This window comes from Bactrocera tryoni, chromosome 1 (assembly GCF_016617805.1).
Source record: "Bactrocera tryoni isolate S06 chromosome 1, CSIRO_BtryS06_freeze2, whole genome shotgun sequence".
Taxonomy (NCBI): Eukaryota; Metazoa; Arthropoda; class Insecta; order Diptera; family Tephritidae; genus Bactrocera; species Bactrocera tryoni.
Window position 1 is genome coordinate 58,265,862 of NC_052499.1, and position 25,418 is coordinate 58,291,279.

The following is a 25,418-nucleotide window of genomic DNA, read 5'->3' on the forward strand; positions in this document are numbered from 1 at the left end:
CATCATCTTCGCACACAGAGCCAGTTCACGAGAAAATATGCGCATACAAAGCTCAATATTTGTTGTGCAGTAAAAAATGGAAACCCGTAACATAAATATTGGAAATAATGACAACAAACCATCCTGTCCACGACGAAAAAGAATGTCAGCAACAATTGTAACGACCGAATGGCTAAATGCTCTACCAAGACAAAGACGCCGGGGATGGGAGGTGAAAAACCGGTTGAGAGAGAATGTGCTGGCGATGCTTTGGAGGCGGCGACCACAATGATAAACAACACGTAACGGAAATAAAAAGATCAACATTTTTATACAAGCAATGCAGAAATTTGCTCAACGTAACGGCGGAAACATTGTTTTTGTTTTTGAGGGGGACTATACAATAAAAACACAACAAACAGTGTGTACAAACATATGGGCAAGTGGGCATGTTGAATTTGTAAAATTTTCCAAACGAATATTCAAAAAAAAAAAAAAAAAAAGGCAAACAAAGGAATTCGCACAAAAGTGAACGTGCAATCAAACAGCACAAAGGACGGACAGACCGTGCCGCTGACGTTAGTGTGAACGTGTTCGTGTGGGCTATAGCGGGTGCCTGTTTATGAAGTGGGTTGGAGGCTCGCAAGGAAAAGCGGGCTGTAGGCGTTTTTTGGTATTCGTTTGTGTAAAAAAATAAGATTTTTACTATAAAAGTTTCAGCATCAAAGACAATATGGGAGTGAAGGCAGCTGTTGGTCAATGGAATCCAAGCGACCAAACATTGTCCGCTCTCTGCCTGGGCTGGAAGTGCTTGGGCATACGGTATGGCGGTAGCAACGCTTAGGCTGCCGGCGGAAAGTGGACAGCTGCCGAGCCAATGGTTGCATTCAAAAATGTTGACACCAATATGAGCCAGCACACGTTCCAGGCAAATTTTTACCCCCGTGGTTTTATTTGCAAATTGCTGTTGGCATTTTTAATACAAGTGGCGCGGTCGATTCGTATTCAACATTTTACCTTTTTGGTCATTTGAACATTGAAAATACATATTTGACTTTCACTGTATGCTTCCCTTGCAGATATCTATCTTTGTTTGTTTTTTTTTTTTGTTTTAGAGTTTTTGTTTGTCCCACACTCATTCCGCTCGTGTCCGGTTGTCCTTTTTGGTGTACCAATAAAATTGTATCCTTTTGTGGTTGTTTCGCTGCCTTTGCGTTCGGGAATGTGTGCTCGTCACTCACATATTTGCACAATTTGCTTATAGAATGCCAGCATTGTGTTCCCTCCGTTAACCATAGAAACTGGCTTTTACAAATATTTGAGCGAAATTGCCGCAAAATCTCACATGAATAGTCTTCCCGTAGCATGCTTGTAGGCGCCTTCACTTGCAGTGTGTTGTCGGTTATTGTTAGATCAGGCGAATATATTGAAATTATCGAATTAATATTTGTCAATTTATAATAACAAGATACTATTTAAAGAAATCTTGTTTCAATATATGTATGTCGACCATTAATAACTCCGAACATAGCCTCTGAAAGGACTCGTTAAAATACTTTATTTGTAGGCCGCTTGTAGTTATAATATATATTAAGGAAATATAAGAGTTGACTTCATGATTTCTCGGACCATGCCTTCGTATAAGTTGAACTACAACTATAGAGTTGACTTCATGATTTCTCGGACCATGCCTTCGTATAAGTTGAACTACATATGTTTTGATTTTTTTTTATTTAATTTGATTTTAAGAAACTTAGTAACTTTGGTTTGTAAAGATTTCGTCTAAGTTTGATATATTTGTCCATAAATGATTTGTTGATCTCTAAACCAAAGTTCCGAAAGGGTTTTATATGATAGGGCAAGTACACTAATGACACACATTTTTTTTTATTAGTGTATCCATTTTGATCTACCAATTTCTTAACTCACTCAGAATGATTTTCTACTGAAATGGGTTTTAAGCACGGCTTTCTATACGAGTTTTTATTGAAAACACATTTTAAATACATTTCATAATTCCAGCAATGTTTTGTAAAAATTATTTGGCGGACCGGTTTTATACTAGGTTAGTTTAAAATATCGATTTTAAGGGGAATCTAACTTGAGCACCTTATAGCCGATCTATTATGGTACCTACAACTCGTATAGAATTTGCTCCTAAATGCCCTCATAAAATGACGAAGCTCTGTGAGTCGATAAAAATATTTTGGGGCGATCATTGTCAATTTCGGTGATGTTTCCTGATTTCCCGCAGGTATAATTGCCTAGCTGCTTCAACTTCAGCCTTCCAGAAGCTGAATAAAGCAGGAGAAAGTGCCTCGATGCACCTCACCTTCTTACATAAAAGTTTGAGAATTTGCTTTCGACTTGGTTTTTGGCATTACAGCTTGAATGCCTATTCAACAATTTGCATTAAGAACTCCTACGATTGCGGCAAAATGGCAGGATCAAACAATATCTTATGTACTATTCTAGGCCAGGAAGACAAGAAGACTAAATGTGTGGGATAAGGGTACCCGTCTTGCTAACTCATCAGCTATATAGTTTGCCTATGGCCAGGCACTTAAACGCGTCTGATAATTAAGTAGCTTGTTGCCAAATCTTGTGAGGTTTGACACTCCTTGACTAACTTTGAGCGTTACCTTCCAGCAGATGCCGACCAGAGCCCCCTTTTTGGACACGCAATCATTACATCCATACTTGCCACTCAACTCCCGCAACAATCGTGAAATATTGCAACACTTAGAAGTAGGAAATAATTCATTTGAGCACCAAATTCTTCATCGGTCCAAGTAAGCTACCTTCTACATAATGGCCAACTCATACATGAAAACTGACACTCCCGCGCTACGACGGTTGTTGGTGCCAACTGTGACACTGAATGAGCTCGGCAGTTGAGAGTGTTAATTTACTGCATCACAGCCAATGGCGACCAATCTAGCCATCGGCCAAAGGCATATCACCTTTCTGTAAGCCATAACGTACATACTCATTCACGATGATTTATAACGCTTCCTTGGGAACTGATTGCTTCGATTTCCTGTAGCGAGAGGTATAACTAATTTTAGAATGGAAAGATTAAATTTTGTGTTTGGAAAATGTTGTAATTAGGCTGAAAACTATTAGTACTAAGCTAATCCGATGGGTTCATTATCCTATAGTTATCCGATTTCCGCAGTTCCGAAATATGAGTGGCTTCTTTGAGAGAACAGGACGTGCGCAAAAATTCTGACTGATATGTGGAGATACGGAAGAACTAGTGTCTCCTGTGTGGAGTTGTGTCCCTTACTCTTCCATTATAATTTGCCACAGCTGCCTCCAATAACAGTTATCGCTCATCTAACTACACACATACATATGTTCGTTTGTACCATCGTATAAATACATGTATGGCACTTATAAAGGTCTTCAGCTCTTCTTTGGGGGAGGAAACCATCACCTCTTTGAAATATGACATAGTCACTTCCGTTTTAAAATGATTTATTTGTGCTGATAAAAATTTAGTTACTGTCAACGGTTTATATATGGGCACACACGTCTCTAAGTGTGCACATAAAATATATATGCACAAGTGGTGCATTTCTATACGCAGGGGTACCAAGCGGCAAATTCAATCAACAGTTCGATTGCTTTTATATTGAGCTCATATTTTTCCTAACCCTCAAACAATATGAACTGTTTCAAAAGAAAAATTTAAATAAATATAAAACACCATTGTGCCACATGACAACTTTCGCACGTCGATGCTGCCGTGTGCTCGGGCCATAGCGTTCGACGGACATGCTGTCGTGAGTAACGTGAATTTGTGACAAGTCGACGGTGAGCGGCATTAAATTTCATTCCACAGTTCACTATGAAATATTTTAGGCACTCATGGCCTACTAGAAATATGGTGGATCATTTTGCGAGATATATGTTATTTGGATGAGTGCTGCGGCTCTTCAATATTATATTTGTTGCTTGCAACACAAAACAGGAGCATAATCTAAAATCTCCATGTGGAAGTGGGCAGTCAGAGTTGATTTTATTTATATTTTGTTGTTGTTGTATTATTTTGATTTTGCTTGTTTGGCGTCGCTGCTGAAGCCTTTGTTGTCCATTCTGCCGGCCCGTTGGTGGCTGCGGAAATTTATGGTGTAATCGAAACCGGAAACAATAACGTTTTGTGGCGAATCGCAATAAATCTTCGCTGAATAAACACAAAAGCTACATCATGTTGCAAAACTGGGGCATAATTTAATACCGATGACAAGCAAAACGTGCAAATCAATGTTGTTCGAAAAGTAAAGAGTTGTACTATGCTGCGTATATGGTACATACATATATCCGGTCGTGTTTGACATATTACGTCTATTTATAAGTTTATAATATATTTCAAATTAGCAAAAAGTTATATATATAGTACGTACATTGAGGATATAACTACCTAATTCGGAATCTATTATATATTTTTTAGTGGCAGTCGCATCCGATGTGTATACTCTGATCGTATTTTTGACATAAGCAAACATATCTCTTGATTGTGAAGATTCATGGGGTAGTACTCAAATACACGTTCATATATGCTACTGAACTTTTGCTTCTTATTAACGCATAAAGTAAAATTTCTTATACTATACTGATCACACCAAATTTTTAGTTTAAGGCGATGTCTACTCTATTGGTGATCCAGCTTCAATCTATAGACCGGCGTTCTTAATGCTACTATTTATGATGAAGTATTGATACTCTTGCTTTGCATTTTCTGCAGCCCGGAACAAAAATCATCATGTCGTAAATGAGCGATATTTCCTAGTCTTTTTTCCTGCTTAATACTTAATTTATCCACCACTCATGTCTTGTATGAAGCTTCTTCAGTCAAGTGGCAATCTCTATGTTCTTGAGTGCGGAACCACAATAAAATGTATTTCAAAGCAGGAAACTGACTGCGCCAATATTTCGTCAAAACATTTTAGAGATAGAATCGCCGTAAAGATGCCGTTTGCATTCTCTAAATATTTGCGCAGCTTCATTACAGTCTGAACAAGTAATGGTGTGGAGTTAAAACAGTTTCTCGACGACCTCAGCTACACGATTCTCACTGGCTATGGAGAATTTCTGACTCTGAATTATTATTCCTGTGCTAATGAGCAACGGTTAATCTAAAAGAAATAGTAACTCTTAATATTGTGTTTTTTTTTTTATAAATAAATCGACAAAGCGTCTCGTGACCGATATAAATTTGGTGTCTAACTTCTATTTTCACCAGCTGGGTGAAGTATCTGTGAGTGTGAGCTTATGTAGGCCTTAATCTCGCAAACGCGGGACAATAAAGAAGGAAATGTGGAAAGGTTTCCACTTCGTCTTTTTCCATAGAGCATTTGCAACTGACATGCGGTGAGGCTCGCAACTTTACAGCATGAATGCCGATACTATACATAAGCAAAATCTCATCTTACTGAGGGTAAAGAGCCCACTTCATCTCTTTAAATTGAACTTGGTCTAAAACTTTCTTGCTGCAGTACAAAAACCCGATGGTAGCCTAGCTTTGGCCAAATTTCCGCAAAGCCCAACTTAGTAACACAGTAGAACTGACAAGGAGAGTCGAAGACCGACCCGTTTCCATATTACTCATAGCGGAGATTTTTGTCCAGCTCGTTAGCTTTACAGTTCCTTTCGATTGCGCATCCGCGATTTCTGCGATTCCGCTCTGGCCTGGCACCCATACTAGTCTCATCACAAGTGATTTGTTGCTACTGACAACAAGGCATTCCTTAATTATCATGAAATGTACGGTGTCTGAGTTAAATTTTAGTATAATCGCTCTGCTATCAGAGTAGACGGTCACTTCTCTGCATTGCGGAGCACCAGCTATCCCCCTATCTTAATAGCAGCAACATTAGCTTGAAAAACACTACAATACTCAGGAAGTCGGAAAATAAGGTTGATAGAGAATTCCTGACAATATACCACTTTGCCAACCTTTCCTCCAAACTTTGACCCCTCAGTAAAGAAGCTACTGCCTCTCACCTTCATTGACTGCTACCCACGCACAACTCCTTTATAAGTATGTGAGCAGAGAAAACCACAGAGTTTGGTTTGGCGACTCCACGACTTAAAATATCCGGAATGAAGTGTGAGGAGGATTTCCGAAGGCTCACTTTTCCACATAGAAAACTATATGTTCTGAGTTCAATAGCAACTTTCGAAATATCTATAGGCAGAATGGCATTAAATGCCGTAATTTGTTAAGTCTTTAGTGCATTATGCTATTAAGTGCTGCTCGTTGAACGCTCTCGTGCTTTCTTACAAGTATGATCCTCTAGCACACAAGGACCCCCATAGAACATAGCGGGATTGTCTATGATGACGTAGAACAGTGGAATATGTGGGTTAATAATGGGTTGTCAAAAAAGTCTTGCGGTATTTTTAATGATTTTTTTTTTTTTTTTATTGAAATTGAAATGAATTTTTGATGACTCATGCCCAGCTCTTGACCGATGTTACGGCTGCTACTATGCCGGTCTCTTTCGACCAATTCAGCGATTTTATCGCGATTTTCGACGACAGGCCTTCCGGAACGTGGCGCATTTTCGACCACCTCTACACCAGAACGAAAGCGTTGAAACCATCGTCGTGTGGTGGAAATTGAAACTGTATCGGGTCCATAAACTACACAAATTTTATTGGCGGCTTGAGATGCATTTTTGCCTTTATCGTAGTAGTACTGTAAAATATGCCGTATTTTCTCTTTATTTTGCTCCATGTTTGCGACGCTATAACTCACGAACGACTTGAAAGAAACGACAATCAATCAAACACGTGTTAGCGCGTGAAATGAGCTTTCCACAAAGGTATAGCATGACCCGATGCGACGAATAAAACTAGAACTACGCGCTTTCAGCGCCAACTAGCGAAAATACCGCAAGACTTTTTTGACAAACTATTATATACATATACATATATTTTTGAAACAGAAGTACTTAGTGCATCGAATATGAGGAAAATTCTTCCAAGAAATATAAAAGTTATTACCACTTGGAGGATTAGAAAGTATTTTGTACACTTTGAGATATTTTTGCAATAAAATGTCAAGCCATAAAACTTTATTATATAAACTGGGACAAATGTGCAATGTTTGCTTGTGCGATAGTAAATTTAGCGCTTTGGAAAATGATAATTTTAAAATGTTTACCTAATAATAAATATGTACATACTCACAAACATACTTAGATAATCATTACACATAGTACATAAATAAGCATTGACGCATACATGCAAATGACTATTTAGTGTTTAGCTTTTGCTGCAGAGCCATCACCTTTCAGGTGTATATTTGTACACATACCACACGTATGTATATGCACGAATGAGTATGTGCTTGTATGAATTGAGAAACGCAGCTTAAATCTTTAATCGCTTCGAATAGCGCTGAGTCGCTTTTGTAATAAAATTTTACGACATTTTTACGCGTGAATGTGACAAGCGATATACAATTATATATGTATATACATTATATGTTTAGTAGAATGTATGTATATCAGTATATGCAAGCCATTAGAGTTTTACAAATTCTCGGCTGAAAACTGCAAGGGAGCGGTTAAGCGCTGAAATGCAGCAATCGAGCGGAAAAGGTGAACGTGTTATCATTTACAGTTATCTGCTGTCTAATGAATATGCCAGCGATAGCGAGAGTGATTGCACGCGCGTGTGTGTATGTGTTGCAGGTGAGCGTGCGCGGTGGAACAGCTTGGAGGGATGCAAATTTTATTACGCGCCAAATCCCGCAGACAATAATTTAATTTGCGTTAACTGCAAAAACAGCTCAAGTCAACGTTCGACATTTGGCACCACCACCAAACACCTTTTTTGGTGGCTACATGAAGGTAAGTGTTTGACTCAGTCACCGAAGCGACAATAAACGGGCGACAAATGTGTGCCACAGCAACACATTGATAAAAAGCAATAAATTCGTTGTGTGTGCGCTCATAGGAGAAATCACGCTTTGCGCTTGAATGGCAGCGCAGCAAATAACGGTACTACATATTGGTGGCACATACAAAAAATTACGTTGCAGCAGTCGGTTTGTGTGTGTGTGTAGCAAAAAGGTGCGCTAAACACAATCAATGAGAAGTAAGAACATAATCAGTGGCATCATCAGCGGCTGCAATAAAAACGAATATAATGGAAATAATAATAAACGGTGAAAAAAAAAATTGGAAAAGGCAGCGAAGAGATTTTGCTTTTCTGCTGCATCCTTTAAGCTGCCTGTGTGTCTCCTTTGCTGTTTAGTGATGTTGGCGATAAGGAAAAGTTGCAAGACACCAGGTGGCAATTACTTGGAAAACTGGGATGGAGGCGGATAGGGATCAATATAATTTTTCTAGCAGCTTAAATGGCGACGTAATATGCTTTCAATAAATATAATATATATATGTATATCCTTTTAACTTATAATTTTGCTATAATAAAAAAGTCCGTTTTGGTAAAGAGTGTACTGAGGTAGGTCTTAGCTGCGTTTTTCTTAGCTTCTCTTCTTTATTTTGCTACAAATATTTACCAACATTTTATCACTTTTTAAGGTTTAGAACTATCATATGTATATCGTGAACATATTTTTTTCTTTTGCTCAACTCTTAACAGTAATACCTTAGTACAAATAACTAGTTCGACGTATTAATCAGAAGCTGAGACTTGAAATTATTTTGTTTGTTACGCCGCATTAATTGTTAAGTTCTCTAGCTGAGTTCCAACATACCAAAGTTCTACAATACATTATGTCGTCTTTTGAAGTTGATATAAGTTGATATAAGGACGGACACAAATGCAAGACATGCAGTCGCATCTTTATATAATATATCGCGTTGTTTGAGATAACCATGCCCAACGTTCATGTTTTGTGAGCCATTTTTTTAAAAATATTTCCATAAAACTTTCAAAAAATGACTGCTTACACTTTATATAAAATAGAATTTTTCATTTATGGTCCAATTTTGTATATTTCTCAGTGCTCTAATTCTTAAAATTTTCATGCAGCAATTACCGCTTCGAGGACGGTTTCATCACTAAGAATTTTTGTGTTCACAGAGTGAGATTTTTAGGCAGAGTTTTTTCGATTTATTCTCTCACATAAGTTAAGAAAGTCTTCTTTGCTTGACAATTTTATAATTTTGCGGCAACATGGCATGACATTTTTCATTATAATCGCCTTTATCTCGTCAATAAATTGACAAATGGTGGTTGCCAATTCTTGTTCTTCCCGTTACTTAAATTTTGTCGAAATAAAGTGATGGGTTAACGTATTCTATAACCAGATCTAACATTTTGCTTGACATTGGAATGTTGACAATTGATATTGACGTGAACAGCCAAAAATTTAGAAATATTTTGCTGGTAGCGTTCACCATTGATGGCGGGTTTTACTACATTTTCAGTTAAAAAAAAGGCAGAAGTTTGGGTATAACCAAACATTTCATATGCTTGCAACTTGCAAGGATTAAAGTCGGAATAGGATTGTTAGTTGTATGAGGTCCAGGGACAGTGTCCTTCCGATTTGATTCATTCTAAGCACAAATATGGCCGCTAAAACAAGTGCACACTTTACACTTTTATTATGACAGTTAACCACATATAAATTTAACCGTAAGTCTTCGAAAATCTTTCTACGCGGTATATGGGGCCTAAAGAAATTATTGATCCGGTTCAACCCATTTGAACACACAAACATACTATTTGGAAAGAGTTCTCTATAAATTTCAATTATTTATCTCACACATTGACCAATATTTTCTATCTAAAAGTCAACCATGGGTACGGGGGTCAACATATACGTTATCTAGTCCCGAGATAAGTTATTTCATCTAAAGAAGGTCGATGCCAAGTCCATTGTCCAATTCTAACCTCGGCTCCTAAAAAGTCGACTCATACCATCTCAAAGCTTAAAATTGAATGTCTGTGGCGTATTTAATTATTGAATTATCGCGCAGTTAGCAGTTTTTAACAGTACCGTTACACAATAAATGGGCGGGGTTATCATCCGGGTTCACCCATTTTCAAAGTCTTGGTAGGAATTCTTATAATATTTGCTCCAGGAGGATTTGGTTGTTGTGGCTTTAGTAGAGATATGTACATTAAACCTACTTGTATTATAGGCCGGAGCCACGTCCACAAAATGGTCCGATTACAGCCATTTACGAACTCGTCCTTATTTTTGCCAAGGAACGCATATGCCAGACTATCCGCCAATGAAAGCAATAACTTAAGTAAAATTCAGATATCATGATGAAGCGCCGTGCACATGTTCCTCAGAATCCAAGAAGGATTGCTATTGCATATGGACAGAGTTGTACCATTGCCACATCTAAATAAAAAACGCTATTAATCAAAAAGGAATAAGCTGACATAGGTAAGCTCCATAATAGGGTAAGGGCCATGTACGGTACTTTTTAAGTGAACGTGGACCCACCCTCTGATAAATTGGTTTTATATTGACCTAAACTATGCCAGCAACATTAACTAAATTCACTCGGGTCATCCCTTCTTGGGATCACAACTCACTCCATACCCCATATGATAGCTTTGTTAAAAATTACTAAAATTACGATAAAAATGAAATAAATGAGCCAAAGACATACGTTTTTACACCCGAGATGGTACAAAAGGGTGCCATATTTGGCTGATGGGTTTAGGTCTCACGTATTGAGGAAATACTTCATCGATTTCAACCAAATTCATTTTCAGTTGAAAGATTATGAAATGGTCGGCAACTCCTGAACTTAAACCTTCCTTACTTATTTGGTTTGATGGTTTTGCGTTGTGGGTCCGGGTTTAATTTTAGGATCACCCTTCCAAATGCAATTTTCTCAGTTTTTTAGAAATAATAACTTTAAAATTTGGTTTTTAATATAATTCATTGTTATTTATTAAAATTATTTTATAAGGCTAAATAAATTTTAGACACGTTCTTACAAAGTTTATTACGTTTAAACATGGGTCACCAGTGCGTATGCGTGATATGATATTATGTGTAATTTATCTGAGATGATCAATCGCCAAGTAGCCACGAAAAACTGAGTAAAATGCGCTTGAAACTAAACAAAGAAACCGCTAACGATAAAAACTCAACCACTTTTCTCACTTTATAGCCGCCAAATGCACAATTTACCATATTGACTGACAATTGGCAATGCCATAATGAAAATACTTGCGCGCAGCGAACGACTTGAGCCAGCTCCGACCCTGGCCTATCACGATAGCTGCCATTATATAATAATGATAGCCACAATTTCCACTGAAAAATGCCACTTCTGCACGTACAAGCACGTGCGCCAGCGCCTATGCCAGCATGCATGTGAGTGTGTGTGTGTGAGACCTTGCTGCGGCACATTTTGATTTTCGCTGTCATGCAGCTGGCAGTTGTGTAGGTTTTCCACTGCTTTCAAAAAATAATATTGATGCTAATGTTGCTGCACAAACACCACTCGTTTTGTGCTGTTTTGTTGATGCTGTTGCTATTATTATTGTTGTTGTTTTTATTGCTGCTATTGATACTACTATTGGTGTTGGCTGGCCTCATCAGCGCAATCAGAGCGCTCTTGGCTGCTGTTTGCGAATTACACTTTGTGTCCTTGCTGTGCTTGGGTGTGTGTGTGTGTCGCTTGTAAGTGCGCTAGAGCAGGCGCAGGAAGCTGCAGCAGCGGCAATTGCAGCAATATTATGATTATGGCGGTAAAAGTAAACACAAATAAAAAAGTGTTTGCCATGGATACAGCAATTCAGCTAAATGCATGAGTTAAAGATACATATACATATATATACATGTTGTACATAAACAGATATACATATTATATGTACACATGGTTGTGTATGTTCCTGCTTCTCCCTGTGCTTGCGGAAATTGATGAGCAATTGATTTCCAATACAAGTGACTTGCTCTTCCGCTCTGCTGTTGTTTGTTTGCTTTTGTTTTTGCACTTTTCCTTTTATGCATAGTCAAAGTGTTGCCTTCAACCCGTTGAGTGTTTTCAGAGCACTTTTCAATTCTATTCAGCGCTTCTAGAGTAGCGATTGCCGCAATCATCGCCTAGTCGCTGTAATTTCCGCACGGCCTTCACACGCTGACTGACCTTGTTTTTGTTGTGTGTGGCAGTTGAAGAGGCGCTGGCCTAATAGCCAAAAATAAAAAAATAAAGTTTGTAAGAAATGAAGTACATAAATGTCGATGCTGCTGTCAGATAAGCGCGCTCGGTTTTTTTTTTCATTTTTCACCCTTGTACTGGGCACGTTTTGTTGCTTGTTGAAACACAGCTCGCAAGTGCTGCATCATTTCCGTTTCATATTTTCAGACGGGTTTTTGTGCGCACCTTTTTATATATTTCTATAGAAAGCTGCTGCTTCCCATTTGCAGCAGATTTCTGGCCCTACCTTCTTCTTTTACCTTTTCTTCACTTTCTCTCTACTCTTCTTCCTTTCTTTCTCCCTTTCTCTATCTATCTATGCTTGTCAGTCGACTGTTGCTAGTTATTTGTAATTCAATATCCATTTCATGCGCTGTCATTCAGCTGATCGGCCGATAGCTTGTCATCCATTGCACCCTTGCCTGTCTCTTGTCGCTGCCGCTCTGCATTGCTGCTGTGATTTTAGCATTTTTCCGCCTGATTGCGCTAGTCGCAGCGCTGCTTTAGTTGTTGTTGTCGTCCATGAAGCCAAAGCCTGCCTTTTTTATTGTTGTTGCATATTTTTTTTTTCTGCTTTTGTTGGCATATCAGCCCACTTTAGCGGCCTCTTAGCTTGGCACTCTACATTTGCCACTTGCGCGCTGCCTCGGCGCTGCTTTGATTAGCAGGACGGCCTCTTTAGCGCATTATAACAGTAGTAAACACATATATACTTGCACATTTGTTTATAGGAAGAACAAATATGACTGCTTGTGTGCATAAAGTTATGTTATGCTCGAATTATGAATCGGCTAAGTGCTGCAATTTACATTTTTTTCACATACACATATATATATATCGTCCCACACACACATACAGCGTGCGGCTTACAGTCATACATAGCTACATTCTCAACCAGCGTTTGTATGTAAAGACACCCCCACTTCTCTCTCTAATGATTCTGAATAAGTTTCAGAACATTTCATTCCGTTATTGCTCTGCCTGCATTTTTTGCTTTTTGCTCGTTCACGATTTTACAATTCATCCCATTTAAATGCTTCTGCTTTTACCGTTATTTCTTTTTACAATTCCTTAGCTTTCCATTTTTCGGCATTTCGAAATACTGCTGCTTTTTGGCTGATAAAAAGCCATTTGCTGCAAATGCACATATCTGCTCGGCGATAGCGCAACTGTTGGCCCCAAAATTATTTTCATTCCATTCCATCTTTCTCATAAAATTTTAGCTGCGCATTTCTCATCACTGCCATCGTTTCTTTTTGGCTAATAACGTTCGTGATCAGTGCGCTTATTATTGGAATGTGATTTTTGTGATTTGATTAGAAATTTCTCTGGTACGCCATGGCGTATGTGTGACTACAACGCATATTGGCCTACTCGTAGTATTTCGTTTTTTGTTTTTTGCTAATGTTTGTGTAAATTCGGCATCTATGAGTGCTGTGCAGGTGCCAAGTTGGCATATCTTACGTTTGATTATCGATAATTGTTGTCTCTTATTAAACCGCTTGGAAATATATAAAGTTATATACAGTGGTGGCCAAAAATTGGAAATGGTGGCTATGAGCTGAATGTTATATTCTCCTAAGACAAAGGTAATCAGCTATAGATTGCGAACCCCTGTTTTATTTAATATAGTGCTTCTCAATGCAAGATGAGTAAATATGTATCCCGGGACTTAAGAAAACGTTTCACTTATTTAGAGTTCTCGACCAACACATTTTCGAAAAAGCCAAGTATTTGAAATGAAAATTGAACAGTTACAAACAATTAGTATTCAGAACTGATCTGGAACGTGCAGAGCAATTTAAAAAAACAGAATATTGCGTCATATCACTATTCGTTCTCATTCGACTAGGTGAAGCTAAGGACTATACCAAATTCTATGTTATTTTATTAAAATCAGGCTATACACATAGCCATAATACAATATTTTATAATAATATCGTCATCACATGAAAGAAAATAACAATAATAGCCAACGATTGCCCTCCGCCCGCCCAACCGACGCGAGGGACGCAATTCGCAACCGAGCGAAATTAGCTGAGTCATAAAAGGCAAGAGAGTTTTAAGCGTTGCGATCTTAAGCTGCTCTGCTACAGAAACAAAAATTTCAACTGCCAAAATTAAGAAAAGGAAGAATTACATCAAAGTAAGTTTATTACTTTTAAAATGTTACTTGTTGAGAGTAGATAAAATATTTTTTTGAATGGTAAAGAGTGAGTCTGTTAGATCAAATTTGCTGGAATGAGAATTGAAATCGTGACACATGCGGCGGAATGGTTCATTTAACTCAAAATTTGTTCTAGAAACTGCCTGGTAGAGCGATCGGAACACTAAAATTAATATCAGATAAGAGAGATGGGCTACAGACTGACCCATTCATGGGTTTTGCAAGAAATATTATACCAAGCATCTCCCTGCGACTAGCGAGTGTAGGGAGATTTATAAGTATTAAACGGTTAGTGTAAGGGGGAAGATTAAAACTGGAATCCCAATGCAAATGATTTATAGCAAAAAGTAAAAATTGTTTTTGAACCGACTCTAGCTTCTACGAATGGACTTGATACTATATACTATAATATAGGCCTCACCAAAGATGTAACAAGAATTTTTGTGGTAAGTGGATCTCTAAATTCTTTAGACCAACGTTTAACAAAACTAAGAGCGCCCTTAGCTTTAAAAACCGTGGAAGATGCGTGAAGATTAAAATTGAGTTTGCGGTCCCTAGTTACTCCCTGATCAACAAAACTGCATACTTGCTCCAATCTAAACTTTTGTATTACGTGTGAAGTAGGGTCTACAGATCTACGTGAAAAGCACATCGTTATAAATTTTTTAAGGTTCAATGGCATGCCGTTTCTAACACACCAAGAAACTAAGTTGTTTAAGTCTGTATGCAATTGACATCTTTCGCTATTTGAAGTATCTATATGATTTAAAAAGTTTTACATAGTCAACATAGAGTTAACAAAACTCTTGAATACTTAATAACAGATTATATGTCATTAATAAATGACAAGAACAGAATTGGACCAAGTATCGTTAAATAATGGGTTGTCAAAAAAGTCTTGCGGTATTTGTATTGATTTTTTTTTTATTGAAATTGAAATGAATTTTTGATGACTCATGCCCAGATCTTGACCGATGTTACGGCTGCTACTATGCCGGTCTCTTTCGACCAATTCAGCGATTTTATCGCAATTTTCGACGACAGGCCTTCCGGAGTGTGGCGCATCTTCGACCACCCCTACACCAGAACGAAAACGTTGAAACCATTGTTGTGCGGTGGAAATGGAAATTGTATCGGGTCCATAAATTGCACAAATTTTATTGGCGGTTTGAGATGCATTTTTGCCTTTATCGTAGTAGTACTGTAAAATATGCCGGATTTTTTCTTTATTTTGCTCCATGTTTGCGACGCTATAACTCACGAACGACTTGAAAGAAACGACAATTAATCAAACACGTGTTAGCGCGTGAAAAGGTATAGCATGACCCGATGCGACGAATAAAACTAGAACTACGCGTTTTCAGCGCCAACTAGCGAAAAGACCCATTATGACTTGTTGAATTCTGTTACTAAGATAAGAAGCAACCCATTTTAGAAATATTGGTTGAAAAACAAGAACTACTTTATCAAAAGCTTTACTAAAATCTGTGTACATATATAGCATCGGTATGCTTATTATCCCTAAAGCCCGTTGATAAATGTGATACAAATTCAAGCAAATTAGTTACTGTAGATTTCCCTTTACGAAAACCGTGCTGAGAAAAAGAAATTAGTGGAGAAATCCGAAAGGTTATGTCGTCTGTTATAATTGCTTCAAAAAGTTTAGGTATTGCTGACAACTTTGCTATTCGCCTGTTGTTTTCAATAGATGACCTAAATCCATTTTTATGTATAGGAATTATAAATAACTTTTTCCATATATGTTGATGGAAATAAGCCTTGCTTAAGAGATGTATTAAATAGTTTTATTAAGGGTTGGTATATATATTTGGCACATTTTTTAAGAAAGCATGAGGGAATCATCTGATGAAAATGGTTAACGAGATTTAAATAAAATATTCCTAGTTCTGAAATGTCAGCTTCTGGAAGTCAGCTTCGACTGTCCACAATCTTAGTTTTGGAACTCAGAATATGATTCACCTCAAGTTGCTTAATAGTAATCCCTCAAAAATGTGAAAAGATTTGACAGTATCTTTATAGTTTGAAAACGTTTCAACCTATGTTTTTACATTTTCTTTGGCATTATGGCTAGATCAGGATTTGTAGACATCGCTGTTGACGTTGTACTCTTAAATCATGTTTATTGCTTCGTCTTATTGATAATTCGAATTGTACCTGAGTATCATTCGCTACATAATAACTTTTTCGTACTGTCTTCGAAGCCTTTTCCAAATAAGTATTGACCTTATTAAGTCTATATGATGTATTATATTTCATATAATGAGTTAATCTTAATAGAACAGCAGTTTTCCAATTGTGCTCCAAGTTCTTATACGATATCAAAGATTTAACAAGAATAGTTGAAGACTATATTTATAGTAACTTGGCTAAAGCCCTATAATAATAGCCGTAGAAAAATTTATTTATTGAAATTTCTCTAACGTCCTTATTTCGCTAGCAACCACTGTAGTTAAGCACACCATGACATATCGAGTGCGTGCCTTTGAGTACTGTAACGCCAAATCGCTTCCTTCGCTCGTTGATAGATATTTCATTTATGTTGATTAACAAAAGTTGGAATGTCACTAAAACAATTCCGTTATAATCATAGCTGATAACAGTACATTCATTTCCGTATAAATTGTGGAATTTCTAATAAGAATTGATTAAGCGAAATTAAGGAATGGAATCAGTATAAGTTAGAGTGGGTGTTATATTTACAAAATTAAGTGATAAGAGAAAGCCAATGCTTGCAATTATGTTGATATGCGCTATTTTGCTGCTCTGAGTGGAATAACTCAACTTTTGAATACCTTTCTTTCATTAACAAAATGCGAGAAAGAAAGTGATTTGGTACCAAAAATGGATAAGCAGGTTTCTTTGATTTCTTTCTATGAACCGGATATATGATAGGCAAGGGAATTGTTCATCTCATTTGGGAAGTAAAATTTAGCCTGAAAAAATATGTGCAGCAGCATATATCAGTTGAATACTTTCCTAAAGCTCAATTAAAGCCAGTTTCTAGAGTATATCAAAAAAATTGTGGGACTGTTAGGTGTCATAGCGCAAAGGTAAATATGATAGGTAGTGATTCTGTACGATATGGTTGCTTTACTAGTTCCTATCTCAGGCTTCTGGGCCGACGACGATGAAATAACTGTTGTAGGGGTTACTAAATTAGTTTACAATGACTATTGAATGTGAGATACCCCACGAAACTCTATTAGCCTATGTGTTAAGTCACCTTCATAAAAAAATCTTACTTATAATGAATAGTTATATCTCAAAAATTAATCTCGCATTTCCAGTTGAATATCTACAAGTATATACATAAAAGAAAGTCGTGTTTGTTGCACCATTTATAACTCGAGAACGGCTGAACTGATTTATCTGAAAATTGGTAGTGAGATAGCTTAGAACCAGAGGATACTTTATATCTCTTTATGCTAAAATTTAGTACAATTCATAAATGCAAAAATTATATTTTAAATCATAAGCAATTGTTCAAAATTCATGTAAGAATCATTGAAAGTTTCATTTCTTAAAAAAAAACAAAAAAAAAAACAATAAAAAGCCACACATCTATATATATATCTAAAGATATTCCTAAAAGTCATTCATGTCAGAATATATGCATAGAAAATGTGAAGAGTCAATGGGCAAGACGCAATTTGGCTTCAGAGATGGTCTTGGAATACGCGAGGCATTGTTCTGTATACAAGTTTTGGTTCAAAACTCTAAAGATGTCCAAAAATTTGTATTTTTATGCTTTATTGATTATGAGAAAGCTTTCGACACCATTCAACACGATAAACTTATGGAAATTCTTCATTCATGGCAAAGAGATTCGTTGCATAAGAAAGTGCCCATGTAAGCATCAATGGTGATATAACCGAAGAAATATCTATCTCACGAGGTGTAAGACAATATGCATTCTGTCAACCTTGTTATTTAACATATATTCGGAAGTAATATTTCAAGAGTCGGTAACCAGTATTGATATTGGTGTGAAAGTGAATGTTATTTTCATCAATAATATACGCTATGCAGACGACACTACACTTGCTGATAGCTTGATGGGATTACGAGACGGATTGCCGGCCGTGCTATTCAAATACAGTGGCGAAAAACTGATAAGGAGCATGCATCAGCTTGTTTGTAAAATATGGTCGGACGAAAGCATGCCCAACGATTGGTACTTAAGTGTGCTATGCCCAATCCACAAAAAGGGAGACCCCACAATCTGCGCCAACTACCGTGGGATAAGCCTCTTCAACATCCCACCCCACAGCCCACCGTCAACAAACTGATTGGACCTTATCAGTGTGGCTTTAGACCTGAAAAATCAACAACCGACCAGATATTCACCATGCGCCAAATCTTGGAAAAGACCTGTGAAAGAAGAATCGGCACAGACCACCTCTTCGTCTATTTCAAAGCTGCTTTTGACAGCATGAAAAGGAGCTGCTTTATGCCACGATGTCTGAATTTGGTATCCCCGCAAAACAAATACGGCTGCGTAAACTGACGTCGAACAATACCAAAAGCTCCGTCAGAATCGGGAAGGACCTCTACGAGCCGTTCGATACTAAATGAGGTTTCAGAGAAAACTACTCCCTTTCGTGCGACTTTTTCAATCTTCTGCTGGAGAAAATAGTTCGAGCTGCAGAACTAAATAGAGAAGGTACCATCTTCTATAAGAGTGTACAGCTGCTGGCGTATGCCGATGATATCGATATCATCGGCCTCAACACCCGCGCCGTTAGTTCTGCTTTTTCAAGGCTGGACAAGGAAGCACAGAAAATGGGTCTGGCAGTGAACGAGGGCAAAAAGAAATATCTCCTGTCATCAAACAAACAGTTGACGCACTCGCGACTAGGCTCTCACGTCACTGTTGACAGTCATAACTTTGAAGTCGTAGATAATTTCGTCTATCTTGGAACCAGCGTAAACACCACCAACAATGTCAGCCTAGAAATCCAACGCAGGATAACTCTTGCCAACAGGTGCTACTTCGGACTGAGTAGGCAATTGAAAAGCAAAGTTCTCTCTCGACGAACAAAAACCAAACTCTATAAGTCGCTCATAATTCCCGTCCTGCTATATGTTGCAGAGGCTTGGGCGATGACAGCAACCGATGAGTCGACGTTACGAGTTTTCGAGAGAAAAATTCTGCGAAAGATTTATGGTCCTTTGCGTATTGGCCACGGCGAATATCGCATTCGATGGAACGATGAGCTGTACGAGATATACGACGACATTGACATAGTTCAGCGAATTAAAAGACAGCGGCTACGCTGGCTAGGTCATGTTGTCCGGATGGATGAAAACACTCCAGCTCTGAAAGTATTCGACACAGTACCCGCCGGGGGAAGCAGAGGAAGAGGAAGACCTCCACTCCGTTGGAAGGATCCAGTGGAGAAGGACCTGGCTTCGCTTGGAATATCCAATTGGCGCCACGTAGCGAAAAGAAGAAACGACTGGCGCGCTGTTGTTAACTCGGCTATAATCACGTAAGCGGTGTCTACGCCAATTAAGAAGAAGAAGAAGTTGTATGTATGTATACAATTTCTTGCATACAACTTTTCAAAATATTTACACAAACAACAAAAATTTTCTGAAATATTCAACCAATACACAGGCATTTGTATATAGACACATAGCAACAATGTAAATATGTATGAATATATGTGGTAAGTGTTCATGCAAGCTCAGCGACAAACGGCATTCATAACCAATAAAAATGTATGAATATCTCAACAAAATAAGCAAACTAACATATCACATTTCAATGATATTTGCATTTAGCAGTTGGTATGCGACAACCAAACATATGTATGTAAGTGTCTATATGTAATTTTGTGTCGGTTTATAAAAAATGCCAAGGTAGAGTGCGGTATTGAATAACTGCAAGCAACGGTATATCAGAAAACATGATAAAATAAAACATAAAGTATTGTTTAACCTTACAAGGGCCTAAAAAGCGCTGGTTTACTAATAGAAAAGCACACACACATGCCAATAAACTATATACATTAGGATGAGCCCAATATTAACTTATCGAATTTATGGCTTAAAATGAACCTATACAGAGATGACTAAAAGAAAAATAAGCGAAACGTTTCAAAGCTGCGTTTTTTCATTTCACCTATTTATTCGTTTGTAGTAACAGCATGATGGGGTCCTTTTTTGAATTTTCTGTGAAAAATGACCACAGTAATGACTATAGTTTTTACATCCACAGAAAGTAGATACTTCTACAAATCTAAAGTCTATTGACATAGGCGGCTGCGGAAGCGTTGGGATGCCGCCCTTGGTTAGGTTGCTGTTCACAAGGACGGCGGGGCCTTGTCGTGGTGCAACTTCAAATCGGTTGCGATGTCTTGGCGGACCTGATTGACCCTTCGGTTATGTCTGTTGAGGACTTTCACTTAGCACGTCATGGTGGACGATGCTTCTGATATCAGAAAAGACAATGAGCATCGTTTTCACTTGGGATTTGCTCATTCTTCTGGTCTTCATCAGCTATCTCCTCCTCTCCCTCAAAAAAGGCCTAGTGCCATCGAAACACACCATGTGTTGCTAAATCAACCTCTGGGTAAGCCTGCTTGATCATATCAAAAGTCTCTGTCGCAGATTTACCAAGTTTCACACAGAACTTAATCGCGTAGCTCTGCTTATACGAACGAACCATTTTCGACTTGCACCACTCACAGAAACACGTCGCGCGAAAATGTTTGTCCTGACTCTCCAGGTGCTTGGTGACGACTCATCAGCCACCCGTTCTTTAACTAGGAACGCCCTCTATCGATCCAGTCGGTGCGCGCACGCTCCGAATCACAGTCGCGGCGGAAGAAAATCAGTCCTATTACTTTCCGGACTTACCCTGTAAAAATTAAAATCATAAGAACTTGTTTATTGCAGTTTTTCTCATAAATTGAGAGGGTTTGCGAAAAAAGTGTGAGTACAGTCCTTCAGTTTTTATACTCTCGCAACAAAGTTGCTAAGGAGAGTATTATAGTTTTGTTCACTTAACGGTTGTTTGCAAGTCCTAAAACTAAAAGAGTCAGATATAGGGTTATATATACCAAAGTGATCAGGGTGACGCGTAGAGTTGAAGTCCGGATGTCTGTCTGTCCGTCCGTCCGTCCGTCCGTGCAAGCTGTAACTTGAGTAAAAATTTAGATATCATGATGAAACTTGGTACACGTATTTCTTGGTTCCATAAGAAGGTTAAGTTCGAAGATGAGCAAAATCGGCCTCCTGCCACGCTCACAAAATGGCGAAAACCGAAAACCTATAAAGAGTCATAACTAAGCCATAAATAAAGATATTAAAGTGAAATTTGGCACAAAGGATCGCATTAGGGAGGGGAATATTCGGACGTATTTTTTTTGGAAAAGTGGGCGTGGCCCCGCCCCCTACTAAGTTTTTTGTACATATCTCGGAAACTACTATAGCTATGTCAACCAAACTCTATGGAGTCGTTTCCTTCAAGCATTTCCATATACAGTTCAAAAAGGGAAGAAATCGGATAATAACCACGCCCACCTCCCATACAAAGGTTATGTTGAAAATCACTAAAAGTGCGCTAACCGACTAACAAAAGACGTCAGAAACACTAAAGTTTACGGAAGAAATGGCAGAAGGAAGCCGCACCCAGGCATCTTTTAAAAATTGAAAATGGGTGTGGCCTCGCCCACTTATGGACCAAAAACCATATCTCAGGAACTACTCTACCTATCAATGAAATTCGGTATATAATATTTTCTTAACACCCTGATGACGTGTACGAAATATGGGTGAAATCGGTTCACAACCACGCCTTCTTCCAATAAAACGGTATTTTGAATTCCATCTGATGCCTTCTCTGTATAATATATACATACATTAGAAAATGAAAATACAATTCAATACTCAAAGTACACAAATTGATCTAGTCTAATTAATTTTACAGCAAAATAAAAAAAATATGTAAATTGTTACCATTTTTTCATGTGAGAGTATAAAATGTTCGGTGACACCCGAACTTAGCCCTTCCTTACTTGTTAAGATATCGTTTTGAAATTTTGCAAACATCATTTTCTTTTCAAAAAGCTGCACATTTGTCGGAACTGCCGATATCGGTATTTTAAAACTTTCACATTTGACAATGTATCTTCACAAAAGTTGGCACAGGTTATTTTCTAAGATAATAATGTAATATACAAAGAAATTGTTCAGATCGGCTTACTATAGCATATAGCTGTCATACAAACTGAACGATCGGAATCAAGGGCTTATATGGAAAACTTTCGCATTTCACGTGGTATCTTCACGAAATTAGGTATAGATTAATTTCTAAGGCAACAATGGAATCTCCGAAGAAATTGTTCAGATCGGCTTACTATAGCATATAGCTGACACACATACTGAAACAACCAGAAGAAAACTTCGGAGACCCTATAAAATATATATAGTAGTTGATGCAGGTAGACGTTCTTTTTTGAATAGCCTTTTTTTGACAGAGCACGCGTGAGTCGTGTCAAACTGCCGTGCTATTTTGGTTCAGTATTGTTTAGAATTTTATTACGGAAAGATATATTACAAAAATTCACGATCTGTAAAGAATGTGTTTCGCGTGCTACGCCCATCTTCTGGTCAACGCAATCGGTTTACTGAGCGTACGTTCGCAACGCTGTCACACCTCTCCAGATTCACCCGCATTCATTATTGGATAATATTCGACTGAATAGATCATGTCCAGTACGCAATGAAGATGTTATAGCAGCCGTAGCTGATGGTCTACGCGAAGGCCGTGGCTACATGGACTGAGGTATGAAACGACCTGATCGGCATGCCGAGCTGCGTTAATTTATCTATTTTTTTCTCGTAGGGAAATTTGTTAAACAAATATATAGGCCCAAATCAACGCATAAATTCGTTAGGTTAGTTTTTGGCTCACCCTAAAATATACAGTATATATGTATCAAACATATTTACTCGTACATAGCGTACATATAAAGACGTTTGTAGCCAGTGCTGTGCTTTGAACTTTCATGACAAAAATTATTGTTAGTTGCCAACTCGTTTATACTATCATACTATAATTCCGACATTAGTACCGAAGGCTTAAAGGCTCATCGTGCGGTTGTTGGTTTGAATACCACACCCGATTCTGCAAATCTCTAATTGTCATTGCAAAGGCCGAGCTACACAATAAAAACAAATAAATTAAAGTCTTCTTTAGCTTATTCGATTCCACATTCCTGATATGATTTGTGACCCCGACACACACACACACACACACTCGCAACAGCGCCTTCGTTCACTTATGCCTCGGTCGTAATTTCACTGTTGTCTCTGTCTTCTAAATGTGTGTTTATTGGTTGAGATTTCTGTCGTTTGCAATAAAAATTCTATAAATTTTAAATTTCTTTTCATTATTTACCGTTACACTATTGCATACGTAGTATGTAGTGCTTGTTGTGTTGCATAATACCGTTAGATAGAATTTATTTCATTTTCTATTTGCGTTAATGTCCTTTAACATTCGCATTTGATTTATTTGCGACTTTTTGCCTTGCTTGTCCGAAAATTGATATGCAATTTCGAATTCATTGACATTTTTGCAAGACACTTTTGTTGAAGCGAAATTGGATATTTGCACTGGTCGGCATGCTCGCATTGCAATTGAATTGCAGCTGTAAAATAATGACGTTTTATCCTACCGCATATATACAGTTATACGAGTGCGCTTGTACAATTTCATTGTAAACATCAGTTATCATATTTTATGACATTTATTGTTTTCGGCGAAATTTCAAAGGAAATGTAATTTTATCACAAATTGCTGTTTCTTGTGTAAATACTCTATGCAAATACACACTTACAAACACACACACATACATTTTGCCTATATTGTGCGTTATATAAACACAATAAAATAAAATAATATGCATTTAAGCTTTGTGGAATTCCATGAAATGAATATCACTCTAACTAACATACATTAAGTAAAATTGTGTAAACTGTACAACATGATGTCTAAAAAGATGACGTGACATGTAGCAGGTTAAATCCGAATAATCCGAATCAAAAGTGCAATCAAAATTTCTGTGCTCCTCTTCATCAGAAACTATGTTATCTTGTATTGTTATGCACTGAGTTTCATCAAAAACACAAGCCTACGAGTGGTACAACGCCTTCAAACACGGTCGAGAGATCGTTGAACACATGCCATGACGACCTTAATGACCTTCGATCTTTCAACTGATGAAAATATTACAAAAGTGAAGGAGACGGTGCATCTGGCAAGTGTTAGAGAGATGTCAAGAAAGCTCCACAACTCTCGCGAGTTCGATCAAATGAGTTTGGTGTATATTTTGGGTAAGAAATGCGTTCTTGCTCGCCGCGTCGCGATAAAGCTGAAATTTTTCAATAAGAGTAGCGTAAACAGGACTTTTTGGACAAGCTTGGTCGTGCGAATTCCAATTACACATTTATGGAGAGCATTATAACTGCCAATGAGACATTGGTTTATAAGTTAGACATATAAGCAAGTCAGAAATCATCAGATTAGAGGGGAAAAACGAGCCGAAACCAAAAAAAAACCACGCCAAAAATATTCAAAACTGAATATGATGTAATTCTTTTTGGATATTCGTGATTTTGTGCATCACGAATTTGTTCCGGACGGACAGACGGTCAATAAGCAGTTATATTTGACCGTATTGAGGCGTTTGCGTGAGAACATCCATCAAAACCGACTGAATAGGTAGAATAATAATTCATGAATTTTACACGACGATAATGCATCATCGCATCGAGCCACGATTGTGAGCGAATTAAAGTCAAAAGTGTAATGAATACCATCGGTCAACTACCAGATTTGGCTCAGTGTAATTTTGTATTGTTCCTTAAAATGAAATTGCCACTCCATGGAACCCGTTTTGCGTCGATCGAAAAGATGAAACAAGGAAGGAGCATACAGCATTGTCTCCTTAAACTTCCCGAATAATATTTGTGGCTTGCGTGGCATTCTTCTCTTTTTTATACAAAAATTTCAAAATATAGCCAATTTCTTCATTATTTTCACTCATTTTTGGACAGCTGTAACTTTTTTTCTACTTTTTACG

General features: G+C 37.7%; 1 protein-coding gene across 1 annotated transcript in view; it reads left to right on the forward strand.

Moving 5' to 3' along the window:
* The first annotated feature begins 712 nt into the window (after positions 1 to 712).
* Positions 713 to 25,418, forward strand: part of LOC120773076 — a 42,693-nt gene continuing 17,987 nt past the window's right edge. Inside the window, exon 1 of the mRNA XM_040102065.1 lies at positions 713 to 801. Within this exon, the coding sequence (XP_039957999.1) occupies positions 713 to 801 (89 nt within the window). The remainder of the gene's footprint in view (positions 802 to 25,418) is intronic.